The sequence below is a fragment of the Cygnus atratus genome, chromosome 1, assembly GCF_013377495.2.
Source record: "Cygnus atratus isolate AKBS03 ecotype Queensland, Australia chromosome 1, CAtr_DNAZoo_HiC_assembly, whole genome shotgun sequence".
NCBI lineage: Eukaryota > Metazoa > Chordata > Aves > Anseriformes > Anatidae > Cygnus > Cygnus atratus.
In genome coordinates, this window is record NC_066362.1 from 200,236,514 (window position 1) to 200,254,643 (window position 18,130).

Consider the following 18,130-nt stretch of genomic DNA (forward strand, 5'->3'; position numbering starts at 1 on the left):
ACTAAATTTTGATTCAAAGGTAGGGAGACTTAGCTCTCTGCCAGGCAACAGAAGGGAGATTTAAGTGTCTCTGAAAAGCCAGCGTACAAATAGATGGCCTTGGTAAGTAAGGGGAGTGGGCTGAATCCATTATATCAAACCCAGTATTTACACCACTAGACTCTCCAAAGTGAGTTATTTTATGGGTAGTTCTAGAGGTGGAATACTTTTAACAGAAAGTTACAGCATTAAATACATGGATAAGCTGAAATAATCTAGAACAATATCAGTATTCACTTAAAATAGTTCACCGTCCCTTAGCAAATGTGCAACGTAAAGGGTTATAGTCTGAGGCAGTAGGTTGTAAGCCTTCTCTGCTGTAACATGGTCTCTGTAGCTGCATTCTGTGTGAATAGCATGGATGTTACATGATACTGCTGAAAAGTACTCAGGAGCAATATATCATCTCTTATTCTGGAATAAATTCAGTGTTCCTTAAAAAGTTGCTAAAAGTGTTTTGAACAGAACTGCTTACATGCTTAATAGCTAAATGTATATTTAAAGTTCTTGTGCTATCAGTGTTCAACTTCTAATCACTCTAAGACGGTCTTGCAGGTTTTGACTCTTCTTAGTGCACTCCAGTAATAGCAGTACCCGAATGCAGGTGACTCACCTTGTTTATGTTACTGTCTGCTCTTCATGTTTTGTTTTTTTTTCTATTTCTCTCCTCAGCCTCATGTGGTAGCTGTTATGCGTTTGCCTCCATGGGCATGCTGGAAGCAAGAATACGTATCCTCACAAATAACACTCAGAAACCAATCTTTAGTCCCCAGCAGGTTGTGTCTTGCAGCCAGTATTCTCAGGGTAAGTACACTAGTGTATACGAAGTTAACTTTCAATAATAATGACACTGCAGAAGTATATTAATAATTTCCACACCTTTCTGTGACCTGTTATTTTGGCAACAGAACCAAGTCACCTGGCAGACTATATTTTAGTACTTGTTTTGAAAGATATTAAATATTCCAGAGTTGTCAGCCCACCTTGCAGAGAGGTGGTATTGAACCAAGTGTTCATGGCCCCACACTAAGGATGTTATTGGATTTTAAGTAGATCTGCCTGAGAGATGGAGAACAGAGATTGAAGAAACAGGGCTGAAAACACATCTAGGTTGCAATGCATGCCTAGAAAGAGGAACCAAATATCCTAAAAGCATATTCAGAGAGAAGGAACATATGGGGAGGGGGAGATGAGCAAAAGCAATGACTAAGGCTTCAAATTTCCAAAGGAAGGATGGTACCCGGTATATGACAGCTTTTTTACAGCATGTAACTAACTTCTGTTCCTGATGGGGTGTCAGGAGCAAATGGATGAGGAGGTGGTCCATGCATTTGTGTTCCTAGTAAGCTCCAATGTGCTCTGAATTTTATTTTGTGTGTTTTAGAAAGATAGCTATATCTAACTGGAATACTAGGATTATCAGAGTCACTGCAGCTTGTGTTCAATACTGTAATCTGTAAGCGTTCCAAGATTTGAGTAGGAAATTCTCCTACATCAAATAACTCTGCAAGGGAATTAACCAGATATTTTTTCGGTTTAGGTTGTGATGGTGGTTTCCCATACCTCATTGCTGGGAAATATGTCCAAGACTTTGGTGTGGTGGAAGAGGACTGCTTCCCTTACACAGCCCAAGATTCTCCATGCCTGTTCAAGCGTAGCTGTTACCACTACTACACTTCTGAGTACCACTATGTTGGTGGTTTCTATGGAGGCTGCAATGAAGCCCTGATGAAACTCGAGCTTGTTCTGGGTGGGCCAATGGCTGTTGCCTTTGAAGTTTATGATGATTTCATGCTTTATAAAGAGGGAATCTACCATCACACTGGGCTGAAGGATGACTTCAACCCTTTTGAACTGACTAATCATGCTGTCTTGCTGGTGGGCTACGGTAAAGACCCAAAAAGTGGTGAGAAGTTCTGGATTGTCAAGAACAGCTGGGGCACTTCATGGGGAGAAGAGGGTTACTTCAGAATCCGCCGTGGCACGGATGAATGTGCAATTGAAAGCATTGCAGTGGCTGCAACTCCTATCCCAAAACTATAAATGCAAAAGTGTTCATCCAGTGCCTTTGTCTGAGAAACAAATCCCCAGCCATAAGAACATACCATTTTTTTTTTTAAGAGACTATGATTAAAATCTGTACCCTAGCTTAAACAGGAGAGCTTTAATGAAATTTTCCAGAAGAGAGAAAACAGTTTCCCTGGGTGAGAGTATGAACACCGTAAGCTCTGCTGTGTGTACTGGAGGCTTCCTCTCTGGAATCTGACGGTAGATCACCTAGAATGCAATTGCTATTTTGGTAACAGTGGTGATGGTTATTCATCATTAGTTAAACTTTTTGATTTCAGTCACCACTTGCATTTTCTTCCATGGACAATCTTGCACTTCAGATATCAGAGGGAAGCAACTGGTATGATAATCTGCAGCTACTCTGAAAGGACACTCTGTAATGCCTTATTTCTCAGAAATCATGAAGTCACTGCAATTTAGAACTTAAGTGTGCACTGGGGAGAGAGTGGGCAATTTCATTGATTAAAAGGAAATTTTAAAGCTTTAAGTGTCCTGCAAAAGCTGCAAGTTAAATCCTTATGACAAAAATCAATTCTATGTTTTGGGCTGTTACTAAATGTTTCAGTTCTAGATTTTATTACTGTGCTTTGCAATTGATCATCTCAAGAGTTCAATAAAAAATACCCCATTCCAATAGGAGTTTGTACTTGTGGAATTAGTTAGTTCTTTATTTCTGTGATCTATCCTAAGTTTTGAACTTGTCAAGAACTTGTTCCTTTAGCAGGATGTAAACTGATGGGGAAGGAGGATGGGAGGAGAGATGAACTAAAAATCATCCAAGTGAGACCAAGGTTCAGCAACACCAGGCAAAGTTGGCAATGCCAAGCAAGATTGTCCACGAGCCTGGTAATCCTTGCTGTGGATAAGGGACAACTTGTTCAGTAAATTGGCTAGTTCCCCAGTAACCTCTATTCATCTCTTGCCTTATTAACTAAATATACAGGGTAGAACGAATGGCTTTGAGGAGGGGGTTGCAACACTTGGAATGAGCCATTTCTTTCTAGATGAAACTTAAGAACAGTACTTAGTTATTGCAGTACTGGTCTTTGTTGTTCCCATCAGTAGGTATGAGTAGCTTACTGGTGAGGAGACCTTGTTTCTTGAGTAGAAGATAACTTCAGTAATCTGCTACAACAGTTAATGACCAAACCAGTATTTTTATATATGTATATATATATATATATATGTAAAAATACATCCTTGTTTTCCTTTTTTTTTTTTTTAAGGGCATGGGGAACTTTATAAATGCATTGCTTGTCTGTTTGTAATCAAAATGTTTCATTTAACTTAGGTGGGAAAACTCCCTTCAAGAACTTTGTGACCCAAATTTGCTTTTACTGAGGGACAGGGGAAGAATGGCTTTGTGTTTTTGGCTGTTCTTTTTGAACCTCCCTGCCAAAAAGTACCAAACCATGTTAACGAGATTCTCAAGAATAGTTCATATTGTCCACTGGATCTTACTAGCTGAGGCAAGTGGGGGTGGGAGAAGAGCGGGGCACTTTCAACATGCTCCTTCCCACCTTCCCGCTTGGGTTATGTGATAGTGCTGCAAAACTGGGCTATGTCCTGTAATAACTTAATGCTGTGGTAGGGGGGTGCATTACACCAGGAGGATATGTAGTTCTCCCACACAACTATTTGCCTGAAACGCACAACCACGTATCCATTTTCTTGTGTGTTCTCTTCCCATTTCCTCCCATACTAGTGCTGTCCCTGGGAAAAATGTTGCTGGGGTGGGGGGAGGCAATACTGCTCTCCTTTCCCCTTTTGTGGAACAGGGAGAGGGATGGCAGGGGTTGCTTTCCCTAAGCAATCTATGCATGGTTTGTGTCTGCTGTGTTACCATGCATAATGAAGTGGTGTGATAGTTCATGTGCTGATAAACAGCTCTCATTAGGCCACCCAACAACTTTTAAGCGGGGATTGATTTGAGTAACAGTAATAAAACTAAAGCTGAAAATTGCTTGAAACAAAGTAATCAAGAATGAAAGAAATTGTTGCCTGTGCCGTCATTATGGAAGACAACAATACTGGCTGTATTGCAATGCCAGCAACGTGCTGCCTGCTATATTGGTGTTAAAGCTCCACAGCTTGACCTAATTTGGATGACAGTTTTTCTGTATGTATGCAGCCGTGTTGACACAAGTATAAACTCTTACGAGGCACAGAATATGGTCTTCTATGTGTAGGTGATTTGCAGGTTTGTTCTGTCACCTGTGAATGCCTGTAGGTTCACTACACAGGTACAATGCATTTTGAATTCAAAGAGCAATCTTCCTGAAGTTACAGCTTTGCATGGATGTGCTAGGATCTTGGATTTCTTTAATAGCTCTGGTATTTATTAAGGAGATTAGTTTGAGAACAGATATAAAAGCTAGGTCATCCTTATTAGTTTTACAATGCATCAGCCATTAGAAAATTGGGTCTTAATTGACTCATTATCACCAAACTACTGCTGACACTTGTAGCATTATTAATATAAAGACTTGCTGTTCACCATACCTTTATTCATGTTAGCTACATGTGTTTTAAAAAATATTATATCTTCTGTTAGAAATTCCTGTGTCTGTCTATATACCTGTCACTGCTTCTGTGTGACAGCTGCACTGATGCTAACTTGAGGATGGGAGAGTTCTCAGAGCTGTCTGTCACCATTGCTGCCCCTGACAGCTGTCATCAGATGTACTTCTTTGCCTCTGGCTGACTGCAGTATGAGAATGTCCCTCTTTTCTGTATTTCAAAGTTGCACAGAGAAATGTCAAGCAATCAGCCTGATGGAGCTGGCTATGTGGCCAACGTGACACATTTGGATTCTCAACTTTTATTTGGGATTGTGAGGCCGAGCACAGAAAGAACATTATGGAGCCAGATGCTGAAAAACAGATTTTTCTTCCTAGTGGCCAAAAGAAATGCAACTGCAGGAGTTGATAAACCTTTTTGTAACGGTGGCTATGGCACAGTTTCCCATCCTGGGTTGCAAAGAGCAAATCCTTCTGGTATCCTTCCAGGTCCTCAGAAGTAGAGAGGTGTTGGGTAAGCTTGGCTCTAAGTACAGAAGATTGCAAATAAGTTGCTACCCACAAAATAGACAAAATGAAGAGGTATGGGACTTTGCAACTCCAATTCACATTTTCTAAGAGACTGTAGTTTGTAACACTTCTACCTGCGTTATCTGGAGTAGCTCGAAATGGGGAAATAAAGAACACATTTGACAAATAGGTCTTGCAGTGAACAAGTATCTATTTAACTTATCAAAGGAAAGTTAATAGATAATGCCATGGTTGATAAATACGGGTGAAACAGAATTGATCATCAGCCCAGCAGAAAGATAAAAATTCAGTTTTGAAATTGGTTACATACAGAGGACAAATAAACTACAGCTGTTTAACAAACAGCAAGTGTAGCAAATCTTTCAAGGGCTGTGGTGGAGTCTCCATCTCTGGAGCTGGGTGACCTTCTAGTTTGAGCATTTCCCTGGTACAAGAACTGCTCAGGGAAATCTGGTAGGTGGTTTATTAAGGTGACCTGGCCAGACCATCGTGGGATTTGAGGACTTGAAATTGACGGTGACTCCTAGCTTCCCAACTTGTCAGTCTAACTTGACACAATAAACTGCACGTAAAATGACCGAAGAGACTTTTTCCTAGATTTATTCAAACTGCTAAAATTGGGATTGAGAATTTTAGCTGTAGTGGTCCAAGTGTCCATTGGGAAGACAGGAAAAACCGTAATGTGCACCTTTATTAAAAAATGGCACTTTATTAAAATGGCACACAACCCTGGGATAATATTATACTTCGAATACTTTATAATAAAAGTTTTTTTTGGGGTGTCTATTGTCAGGCCTGCCAGTGACTTTGTGGGAACCCTGGGGTGTTGCAGGAGTAGGGTAAATATATTGAAGACCCAACTTCTGGATGCAGAGATGGAGGGCAAAAGTTTGCTTGTGGTATTTGCAGCATCAAAGCTGGGCAAATAGTCATCTTGGCCTGTTCATGTGTTAGTGGAGGGCTGTTCAGATCACAGGTGTGGAGATGCCTGTCCTTGCTGAGTGTCACAGCACAGCCTTACTAACGCTGGCATTTGCACAAACGCTGTAGAGAGCAAAACAGCACTTGAGTTGTAGAATGAAGGGTATGAGATAGGTCAAGAAGCCCTTGGGTGCTACCAAAACAGGTTCACAACTAACTCTGGTTTCCCCCACCACATGCATTATGCATGTAGATGTATATTTAGCTGCCTTTTAAAAGTACAATTGAACTCAGTTTGAACCAGTGACTCGAGGGGAACCCAAGCGTTTGTTCTTTTTTTTTTTTTTTTAATAAATCCTTTACATATTCTGGATGTTATGGGCATCATGTGATAGCCAAAAAAAAGAGGCAGAGGCTTTGACTGCAATATGAAATAACAAAATGTACTTGCCTACCTCTTCTGAACAGTAAGTTTTAAGCAAAAAGGCTTGCACCCTTCTTGGCTGAGACCCAGGGCATACTGTGTGATCAGAAAAAAGTGTCAGTGCATACGGTTCAAGCAAGCTGAGGTTTCTCTGCTGGTTGCTATGGTTTCTAGAAGCGACTGTAGGCTGAAGCAGCATGTGAGCATGTGTGTGTGTGCATGTTTAGGTTTCAAAAAAAAAAAATGAAGAAACATTTAATGGCAGCTGGGAAATTAATAGTGACCCACAAAATCAGTTTGAAGGTTTCACCCCCCCAGGTGGTCAAGTGCAGAATAGGAACAGAGCATCAGTTTTTGTCAGGTCTCTGAATATCAGGTGGGGCAGAATAGGGGGGAAGTTGAAGCCTTTCCTTGCAGGCTACAGTGGAACAGGTATGTATATATGCAGGAATTTTCTATACCTGTAAGAGGAAAGACTCTGACATGTATTTCTGCCAATTATTCCTAATCACTTCATTTGGATTGACTGATTTGATCCTACAGATGCCAGTTAGCACGAGATGCACAAGCTAAATGAATCTTTCTTGTGGTAACATCTTGCCAGGATGATAGCTAAGCTCTTTCTTCCCCCAGAAAATTTTGCTATTTGCACTTCAAGACATATATACAAGTTTATATTTGAAGTGATCCTTTGGACCTCTGGGTTACCTCATTAAATACTCAGAGGATATTTGTAAGGGTTGTGTAGAAGGGCTGATAGCATTTTGGCAGTACCACAGGTGATAAATTTTAAGTACAGTCATAAGCACCAAAGTTATTAAAAGTGATCACTGAAGTTATTAAAAGTGATGTCTTTGCCTTAGGAGGATTTCAGTAGTTTGGAAAATATTGTACATTCTTAAATGTCCAACAGTTCCAACCTTGGTGCTCTGTGCGTAGTTAGGGAAAAATTTCCCAAAAAGCTAAGTGTACAGAATCCTTATGATTCTATTTAACAAAAGAAATAAAATACCTAAAATGTATACATTAAGAACAACAACAACAAAGCCACCACTGTTTAATTATCTTTACCAATACTTTCTGCTGCTTCAACACTTGTGACAGTAATGTAATATAAAATGGTGGTCTCTTCTTGTGTTCTGGTAGTGTTTAGCCAAGATAAATAGGATGTTTGGTCTGGAGTGTACAGGGATTCCTTAAGATGTTTTCACTCATCTGTGACGTCAACTAAAAAAATGAGTATCTCAGCAGATAAACCTTCCTGAAAGCAGGCACGCTGTGACCCCTGGGAGGCCTCTACTTCACCTGGAAACCAGGACGCCCAAAGTACCACTCTTCTGCCTTTTGGCTCCCTTCTCTGCTCTTCTTGCTCCCAGCCTCTTTGTGAGCCACATTCCTGCATTGGAGTTTTGGTAAATCTCTTGAGACCACTTAAAATTGCGTTCCTGTTCTGGGAACATCTCTCCTCAGACTGTAACTGTTCAGGCATAAATAGGTATACTCAAAAGCTAAATGTTTGTAGATAGGGGGACTAAGTCTGCAGTCTGTACTGTATTGTCACTGTGCACAAAGATTTCCTTCTAAATCTCAGACATTAATAAGGTTGTTGAGGATGTGAATTTTATCAGTCAGTTATGTTTCTCCCTCCTTTCCTGAAGCCCTCCATTAACCTTGGGATTATATGCACGGGTTAAAATTTTCTGCAGGATAATAACTGCAGGAAACAGCATCCAGTTGTGTGGGTGGGGGGAAATCAATTACAAGAACTTGACTAAAAGGCCAAATCAAATACATAAAATTCTACAGTGGGATAATAAAATATAACAAATGCAATGCTTTTGTTTTGCACAGAATGTATCTATTTTCTGTATGTGCTGCCCTGAGGAAAGAAGTAGAAATAGGATGATTGCATCTTTCTGACTGCTGGGGGCTGATTTTTCAGCTGTGACATTGAGAGGTTAATTTTTTTCTTTTTTAATTAAAGATGCTGGCAAAGCAAAACTTAATGTTATTTCTCTTATCCAATTGAATTGCAGAGATTTGTAATAGCAGCATTAAAACAGCTCTAAATGGAAAATGAATGGAACTGGCTGGGTGTGGAAACATCAGGAGGGATAGCAGGGGACGAGCTGTAAGGAAGGCAAGCGCTGATGGCCCTGCACATGGGTTGATAATGCATTAAGTTCCCAGCAGAACTGCATGAAGTCTTGGACAGGTAACAAAGGGGAGAAACCTAAAAGAGGGAGCTGTTTTTTGTTTTGTTTTGTTTGAAAAAAAGGATATCATCTACCTATGCCATTAAGAGGTGGTGGCAAGAAATACAAATCCTTTACAGTAGTAGTATCTGGGAAAAGAGTTGATACTTTAATAGGCAAATCACAGAATGGTTTGGGTTGGAAGGGGCCTTAAAGCCCACCCAGTTCCACCTCCCTGCCCTGGGCAGGGACACCTTCCACCAGACCAGGTTGCTCAAAGCCCCATCCAGCCTGACCTTGAACACCTCCAGGGATGGGGCAGCCACAGCTTCTCTGGGCAGCCTGTGCCAGTGCTTCACAGAGGTGGGACAGAATGGAGAGGCCAAGGATCACACACAACCATTGTCAGATCCTAAACAGTGCAAGAAAGAGTCATCCAAAACCAGCAGCTGAAAGCTAGCCTAAGAAGGAGGAAGAGGTGAAGGCTGGGTGGCTGGCATGCCTTTCCCTTCCCATTGCTTCAAGGAAACCTGGCCAAAACACTCAGGTGTATGTGGGAATAAGTACAGAGGCTATCTGAACATACATCTTAGAACTTGTGAGAAGGTGGGTGTGAGAGTGTTGCTGTATGTTTTAAAATAAAATCACTTTCCCCCCATAGATCTTGCATTGAGCTTTGCTATGCTGCTGCTTACAGTGAAGCAATGTTAATTATTACAAAATCTCTGGCTTAAGAGTTCAGCTACAGGACTCTAAGTGCAGCCCCGTTCCTGAGCATTAACTTGTGTGGTGTTTTGATCCTGTATGGCAAAGCTCATGTTTACCTTCTAATTTGCCTACACTCTTCTCTGCAATTGCATTTCCACATAGAAAAGAAATGTTGGATCTGCCATGTCAGGTGGTGGCCCTCTTACATAAATTATAGATTAAGCTAAGAAACATAGCTGTCAGCCTGGTTACCAGTGGAAAGGACAGGTCTCTCATCAGTAAAATGACTTTCAAAATGGATATGGTTTCTTTTGTTTGAAAAGAGTGCTAAAAATGGGATAAAAGTGGTCAAAAATGTAAAAAGCTGGCATTTCTGAATTAATAACTTTCTTATTTAATAATGTGTTCATAAAAAGCCACAAAAAAAGGAAGATTTGATAAATGCATGAAGTTTCATCTGCTCAGCAGCATGTCCTGGCATTACTTTTATACACAAACAGAAAAGATTTTTTTCTCTCCTTTTTGCAGTTCAGAATGCAGATCATGGTCTGGAAACCCTTCATCCGATGGACTGAGGTCGACACAATATTACTTTACACTCCTATCTCTAACCTTTGCTTTTCTTGCCTGTTGAGATAAGGTTTTCAGGACCAGGTCTGACCAGGACCATCCAGAGCCCGAGCAGCGTTCACCACACAGGAACCTTTCTTGTTGAGCACTGAAGAACTGTTCTGGAGAGTGGGCTAAATAATGAATAATAGAAGGTGGAAGGAGCAAAAACCCAGTGCTGTCTTTGTAAAGACTTTTATTGTGTCTTATTTTCTTTTCAAAGTATTGCCTTTGTGCAATAGGAAGTAAAATGGACTCCTAGTTGCTATTTTGGGTTTAGGTGGCTCCTTCTAGAAGGACACATGAGTTGCTTCTTCCCTGGAGCATGAGTGAGACTGGTGGAGAAGGGAAGACCTCTTGAAGGAGCAGCAAGATTGTGGTGAGCAAGATTAAAGGAATATGTACCTGTGCTGCAAAAGGATATCTCTGAATTTCACAAACCATGGCTTTGTTCTAAATCCCATTGCACTAAAACCTACCTTTAAGATCCCATTTCCTTGTGGTAGACTGAGAAAGGTGCAACCACATTGTCTGATGTGGCCAAGGCAGGAGTTCTGTTCCTCTTTATGGTCAGCTCAGTGTCTGGTTATGCTCTTGGATGATCATGCAGACCTTCATGTTCCACTGAGGCCATTGAGTGTCTGAAAGCAAAGGGAGGTTTTTGGAGCAGAAACTTTAATGTAGCCTGGCTGGAATACATCAGGTGAAGATCTGGCTCCCTTGTGAAGAGACCACTCTATTAAATCTCTCATTCGGTAAAAATGCCCATTGCTTTTATAAGAAATGCTTACTTTGAGCGGGATGTGGCTTTTCTTGATGTTTGACATTTGTGGCAATGTTTTGCAGTTGGTATGTGTGGGCTGCATGAGGGCAGTATTTGGCCATTAGAGCAACATCATCACCATACGAAGTAAGCAGAAGTCTTCAGTCAGAATGGATCATTCCCATGCCTGTGTGAAGCAAGGAGACATTAGGCTTGGAGAAACAATATGCTTTTTGGTCATATTAATAAAGAATGAGATCTTGATTCTGGTGAAGAGCCAATGGGAAAGGTTTCTGGGCTTTGCTATACCATTAATAAAAGCCATTCTAACTGAGGACAGTGTGGACATATAATCAGATCTGAGGTTTAGCTCCTCATGCAAGTGAAATGCTGTGGTAATACATTTATAATGTGCTTCAAGAATTTTTTTATTTTTTTAAATTAACAATAGGACTAACATTTCTGTGTAAAAATGTCCAGAATCATCATACTTTCTTAGGAAGAAAATGGGGAACAAGTGTGTCCCCCCCCCCCTTTTCTTTTTCCTTAGGAAAAACAACCCTCATCTCTGCAAGTATAAAGCAATTCCTTCTTTCTTGACCTTTCTCTTGAAAGTAGCAGTAATAATGTTTCAGTCTTGCCTGTGAATGGCAGTGTGATGTGTCCCCGAAAGGTAATAGGTGCGCAGTTCAGTATGTCTCTGCAGCTCTGCAATCAGAAATGGAGGAGAGGTTGCTGCTTATTTAGAAATTCTCAGAACTGGGTCATTACTCATGTTGCATTTCATTTGCATGTCATGCTCTTACATCTGAACATTGGGGGTTAGTCTCTGATAAGACACAGTAAGCATCAGTAATGATGGGGTACCAGTGTCCATCTGTGATTGTGAATCTTGAGTAACCATGGAAAACTCTTCAATACACTGGGGTGAATTTCTGCAAATATTAAGCTGTCACTGGAAGAAAGAAACCAGGATGGTAGTTCAGGAAACTGTCTGTAATTTTCAGGCACTTTATTCTTAGGCTGATAAATGTTACTTACAGTGAGCCATGTGACATGATGTCATGAATGACATGGAGACTCAGGCCACCAAACATCAGTCTGAATGAGTAAGAGATCAGGATCTGCCCTCCCTGTTCAGGTAGACAGATGCCTGTGGTTCAGCAGAACTTATTAAGCATACCAGAAAGATGTTGAAAATTGCCCTCGGTGCTGTCTGCTTTGCACAACTATGCCTTTTACAGGTGTTTTCAAGACTGGTGTTTATAATTTTCATATGTTTGTATCAATACTTTCTTTACAAAAACTGCCAATGTGGCCTCAGGAAGAGGAAACTAATAGCACATGCATCCCAGAGTGATGGTGACCAGGCACACTCAAGACAACACGGAAGTGACCAGAAAAGCTGCCCATAACTCCACAAAAGACAAATGGATAACTTTGGGATTTGTAAGTTTCCACATATTCCCACTAGCACTTCTGTTCCTGCCAACTTGTTTTGGCAGTCAAGGGTGCATTGTTCCTGGCACCAGTGAGGCAACTTTGATGTCATTTTAGCCATTAGTTTCTGTGCAATGCATCTTGTGCTAGATGTTGTAAAACAAGCTAGCTGAAGTCACTGCTCACTTCCCCATAGTTCTTGCATGCTGAATGTAGCAGCATTTGCAGCTGAGGTGAGACCTGAGGATATCAGTTTTCCCACTCTTCATCACCTGAGTCCGTAGTGGGTGTTTAATTTTCCCTGAGAAGAAAGACTCACTTGAACTGAGCCTTGATATGAGACTGCTTAAGGATGTGATCTTTAGGCTGTCGAGGGTTTAGCAATCCTTTTTGTAGCCTGCCACAGAGAGTCACTAGAAAGAGAAACACAGGACAGAAATATCAGAGAAAGGGGACTGTTGAAGACCTAACTGCACGTGATTCCTTACTATTTCTGCATGTGTCCATTACCATAGTGACATCTTGCACAAATAAACTGACATACTGTAGAGTTTCAGAGCCCCCATACTACTGCTCACTTTCATGAGCAGCAGTCTTCTAATTAAGCATCTCCTTGTGCCTGCCTGCATTTCAGCCTCTCCAGACATGAAATGTACTAACACTGGAGCATGAATCTTACTTGACTGCAACATGAACTATTCTATAAACCTATTGCTCCAATAATCTGATTAATTCAACATATCAGTCAGCTATTAAAAGCCTCTGAACTCTTCTTTTGAGATACCCACAGGTCTCAACTTTCTCTGACTGCAAGGCACTGTGGATATTTCATGTCTTCGATGAGATACTGTGGACCACACAGAATCAGGCCCTCTGGACATCTGATATTTCTTACCGAATACCATTGTAATGTCTATTCTAGTACAGTAAAGCTCTCTTGGGGGCTTTGCTGTGCACCATCCCTTCTGAGACAGTTACGGCAGGAGACAAATGAAACAAAGAAGATTGCAGCTGGCAGTGCTGTATGAATAAATTGGTCAATTTTTTTTATGATGGTCAACTACTGTAAGGCTCCTAATCCATGATGACCTAAATAATTTAGATGGACCTGTTCCTTAAACTGAATTTATTTCTGAATATCTTTTATTTTCCTTGGTATTAGAAATATTCTTACATATTTTGCCCTTCTTCAGATACCTGGAAGAAACCTTAGGTTTGCAGGCTCTGACCCTCATGGGGGACTTTCAGTCACCCCATTATCTGTTGCAGGGATGGGCCAACAGGGCACGAGCTATGCAGAAGGTTTCTGGAATGTATTGATGGTAACTTCCTGACACAGATGATTGAGGAGCTGATAAGGGAAGTTTCACTGCTGTACCTCATGCTTACAAACAAGGAATACCTATATGTAGATGTGAAACTTGTTGGTGGCTTTGGCTGCAGTGACCACGATAGGGTGAAGATCAGGATACTTAGAGCAGGGGAAAAGTGATGGGACAGGTTGCACCCTCTGCAACTTTGAAGATGATGCAAAGTGATTGATACACCAGATGTGTTTGGTGCCATATAGAGGGACTTCAGTGGGCTGGAGAACTGAGCAGAGATGAATCTCATGAAGTTCAAGGGGAAATGCCAAATTCTGTGCCTGGAGAGGAATAACCACAAGCATGCTGGCGGATTACCAGTTGGAAAGGAGCTTTGTAGAGTAAGACCTTGTGGTCTTGGCAGCTACTGAGCTGAACCTAAGCCAAGCCAGTGATGGTCTCTTGCAGCAAAGGAAGCCAACAGCATCCTGGGCTGCATTGTGAAGGTAATATTTTCCCTGTAATTAGCACTGATGAGATACACCTGGAGTGCTGTGTCCAGTGCTGGTCTCTCTAGTACAAGAGAAACAAGGAGGACTAAGTCTGGCAAAGAACTACAAAGTTTAAGTGTTTGGAGCACTGAGAAAAGACCAAGAGATTTGGGACTTGAACCTGAGAAAGAGAACACTCAGGGGAGTCTTGTTAGTGCGTATAAATATCTGAAAGGGGGTATGAAGAAGGCAGACAAAGATGGAGATTCTGTTTAAACAGAAGAAAAAAGCTTTTTCTTTTTTTTTTTTCTTTTTTCTTTTTTCACTCTGGCTGTGGTCAAACATTGGAACAGGTTGCACAGAGATTGTGAAGCTTCCATCCTTGAAGATACTCAAATCTCAACTGTATGTGGCCCTGACCAACTTGCTCTCACTGACCTTGCTTTGAGCATGGGGGTTGGACTCATCAATTTCCAAAACACCTTCCCACCTCATCAGTTCTGTGATCCTGTGATATTTTAAATTTTAGCAGATATGACTTGCAAACTATATTCCTGTTGAACCTTGATCAGGTAAAAAAGTAACTTTTGTTGTTTTGTTCCAAGGTATAAATATGCAGTGTGGGGACCCAGACCTCAAAGAAAATGATTTAAACCAATACATACTAATTTTGGATCTATCCTTATAAATGTTCCTGCACATAAAGTCCATGCTAGGTGAGCACCATTAGAGAATAATAATCTCCAAGAATCACGCTTAAATCTACATGAATCAGACAGAAATTTTGCTGATATGATTCAGCTCTGTTCTTAAAGGTGATGTTCTGTTGTTGAGGACACTGTTGACTAGTCACCAAGCTCCTGCTGTGATGATTGCATACAAACCCTTGTGGAAGGTCATAGTACAGATAACTATCAAAAATTTTCTTCATCATGCATACATACCTCTAGCATTGCAACTGTTCTGTCTTCACTGCACAAATCACAGTAACTGGAGAGTGAAAACTGCTGTACTGTCAGTTTGATCCAGGCTTTTGTTGGTAGCTGCATAGTAGCAACTCTACAATGAATGTAATGGTTTAGTCTACAACCTCATTGAGATGCTTTTACACTTTGCTTATTGATTCTGAGATACAGCAAAACGTATTTGGAACTGCCACATTTCAGACTAATTTTGTGCTGTATGATGTTTCCACTGCCATTTAGCCTTGAGGAGAAATCAGTTTTTCTTTTCTCAGAGTATTACTGACCCCCCTGTTATTAGATTTTATCCATGGCAGACATTCTTCTCTTACCCCTTATTGCTTTTCAAGTTGCACTGTGTTCACGTGTTCCCAGGTGATTGTTCAAATGTACTGGGTGTAAAATGCACTGCAACCCATCAAAGGTTTTGCTGCAGGCTTCAAAGAATAGACTTAATGTATTAGGTTGTGTGGATCTATATGAGAATAAAAAACAAACAAACAAACAAACAAAAAACATAACATATTACAAATTCGTCTTCAAAGGTATTCAGGTAATCATCTTTGGCTCTCTGTTAGAATTTGATCATGTGAGTCAGGTAGGTAAAACCTACCAGAATTCAGCCATGAGAAAAGGTAATTGTATCTAATTATTTTTGAGTCTGTTGGAAAAGAAGCTTGTGTTTGCATTTGAGCACTGACTGTGCTTACACACACGTCCTAGATGGCTTTAATCTCCACTAGTGATCTTAGTCACTAGTGTGGTTCCCCAGGGCTCCATTTTTGGGCCCTTTCTCTTTAATGTTTTCCATAAATGACTTGGGTGTAGCACTTGAAGGTATACTGAGTAAGTTTACATATGTACACTGAATTGGGAGGAGCTGTTGTCACCTTCAAGGGTCGAAAGGCCTTGCAGAGAAATCTTTACAAATTATGGTGCTAGGCAATCACTAACAAAGTTTAACAAGAGCAAGTGCTGGATTCTGCATCTGTGATGGGGCAACCTGGCTGTATGTACAGACTGGGGCATGAAAGGCAGAAGGCTGGACAAACAGCCCTGCAGAGGAGGATCTGAGGATTTTGATCAACAAGTTGAATCTGAGTCAGCAGTGTGTCCTGACAGCCAAAAAGGCCAACCAGACCCTGGGGTACATCAGGCACAGCATTGCTAGCTGGTCGAGGGAGGGATTGTCCTGCTCTGCTCTGCGCTGATGCGGCCTCACCTCAAGTACTAAATGCAGTTTGGGGCACCACAGTATAAAAAGGACATAAAACTATCAGAGAGTGTCCAAAGGAGAACTATGAAGATGGTGAAGGGTCTAGAGGGGAAAACGTATGAAGAGCAGTTGAGGTCCCTTGGTTTGTTCAGCCCAGAGCAGAGCAGGCTGACGGGAGGCCTCATGGCGGCCTGCAGCTCCCTCACGAGGGGAGCGGAGGGGCAGGCGCTGAGCTCTGCTCTCTGGCGACAGTGACAGGACCCGAGAGAACAACGTGGAGCTGGGACAGGGGAGGTTTAGGCTGGGTGTTAGGAAAAGTTTATTCTCAGGAAGTAACACTTGGGTATGCCCATTAAGTCCATATTGCTATGCTATTGACTGAGTGCTTTCAGCCATGGTGCAGACTGTGCTTAAAATGAGTGAGAATAACTGAGTGTCAGAGATATAACAATAACTTGGCATCTGACCTTAAAAGAAAGCTAAATGGTATCTCAACTGGTTGCATAAATGTTTGTTTAGATATTCCCTGAGGGATCTTTGCTGATAAAGTGTATTTTCTACTAAGTTAATTATAAGTTAGAAAGATCATAATTTAATCAAAGGAGAGCTCTAACTATGTTTGACAAGTCAAAAACCATCCCACTATGGGTATGTTTGATGAGTCAATAGTAATTTTTAACCAAATGTCTTAATCACAAGAGCAGTTGGAATGGAAAAGGGGAAAATCCAAACTAATTAAATCTTACTTCTCTAAGAATATAACTGGGAGAAATGCACCATTTTGTTAAAACAATCTATTTCTCTGTAAGAGGTTATTCTTGCCATGATTAACCATTCCTCTAATGAAGTCAGTGAATACATTGTGACTGAATTGAAGAAGACAATATATTAATAAAAGATGAACTGTCTTCTGTGTAGCTAACAACTTAGAATTTGATCCATACCCCAGGATTATTTGGGATATGGAAGTCTGGCAGAAATGTGTATAGAATTTTAATGTTGTGTGTGTGTTTTTAAAGCATTTAATAAGATAATCTGTCAGATGAATTTGTATGTATATAGATAGATAGATGTAAATGTATATATACATATATATGTATATGTATACACTTGTATAAGTATGTCATATCCCAATCCCTTCAAGGCATTTAAAGTTACCAGGTATAACCATGATAGCTGTGGTTTAAATGCTGTATCTAGTTAGTTGGCAATCCTTATAGTACATCCATTTCCAATAATTTAAATCTATTTCCTTGGCCAAAAACTTTCACCTCATGGTTTTAATATTTCAGACAACATTGTGTTTTTTTGAAGGTGTGTTGGTAACAACCACAGTGCTCAGTTAAGACTGCAATCTTTTTCTGTGGTTTCTGTGTTTTTTTAATGCCACACAAAGATAAGGAGTGATAAAATGCAGGATGCAGTTACATTGTCCTTGACTCCTGCCAATGCAATTGCACCCTGAATTTTATCACTTCTTCCAGAGGAAAAGATCTCTACTAATGTCAGAGATATAGTGAGAAATCCCTGTAAATTATCACTGTAAAATGAGCATAGCTTCTCTGCTGTGACCAACACAGTCCATAATGCCTTAATCTGATGGAGCTTTCTTGATTATTATTTACAATGTAGTTGTAGAGTTTGCATCAATTCCTGCAAATTAAAATAGAGTATTAGTATGCTCATAAAATAGAGGTAGCAGACCATGGAATGGCTCTATTGTGGCAAATAGAACAGTGATTATACAAGGAACATAAAAATAAAACAACATAGATACACATAGTATCATGTGGAATATTTTCAAATTATTATTTACTTTGATTTAATAACATTTAAAATGCATGTCTTTACCAGAGGAGACAGAGGCAGCCAAAATATAAACACTTAAACATTACATAAATTTTAATATGTTTACATGTGCTTATTGCCTAGATGTTG

The 18,130-nt window shown here is 40.5% G+C and overlaps 1 protein-coding gene across 1 annotated transcript in view; it reads left to right on the forward strand.

Moving 5' to 3' along the window:
- CTSC (cathepsin C) overlaps nt 1-2,748 on the forward strand; it is a 770,970-nt gene extending 768,222 nt beyond the window's left edge. Inside the window, exons 6-7 of the mRNA XM_050713776.1 lie at nt 712-843; nt 1,580-2,748. Of these exons, the coding sequence (XP_050569733.1) occupies nt 712-843; nt 1,580-2,082 (635 nt within the window). The 3' untranslated portion in view covers nt 2,083-2,748. The remainder of the gene's footprint in view (nt 1-711; nt 844-1,579) is intronic.
- The last annotated feature ends 15,382 nt before the right edge of the window (nt 2,749-18,130 follow it).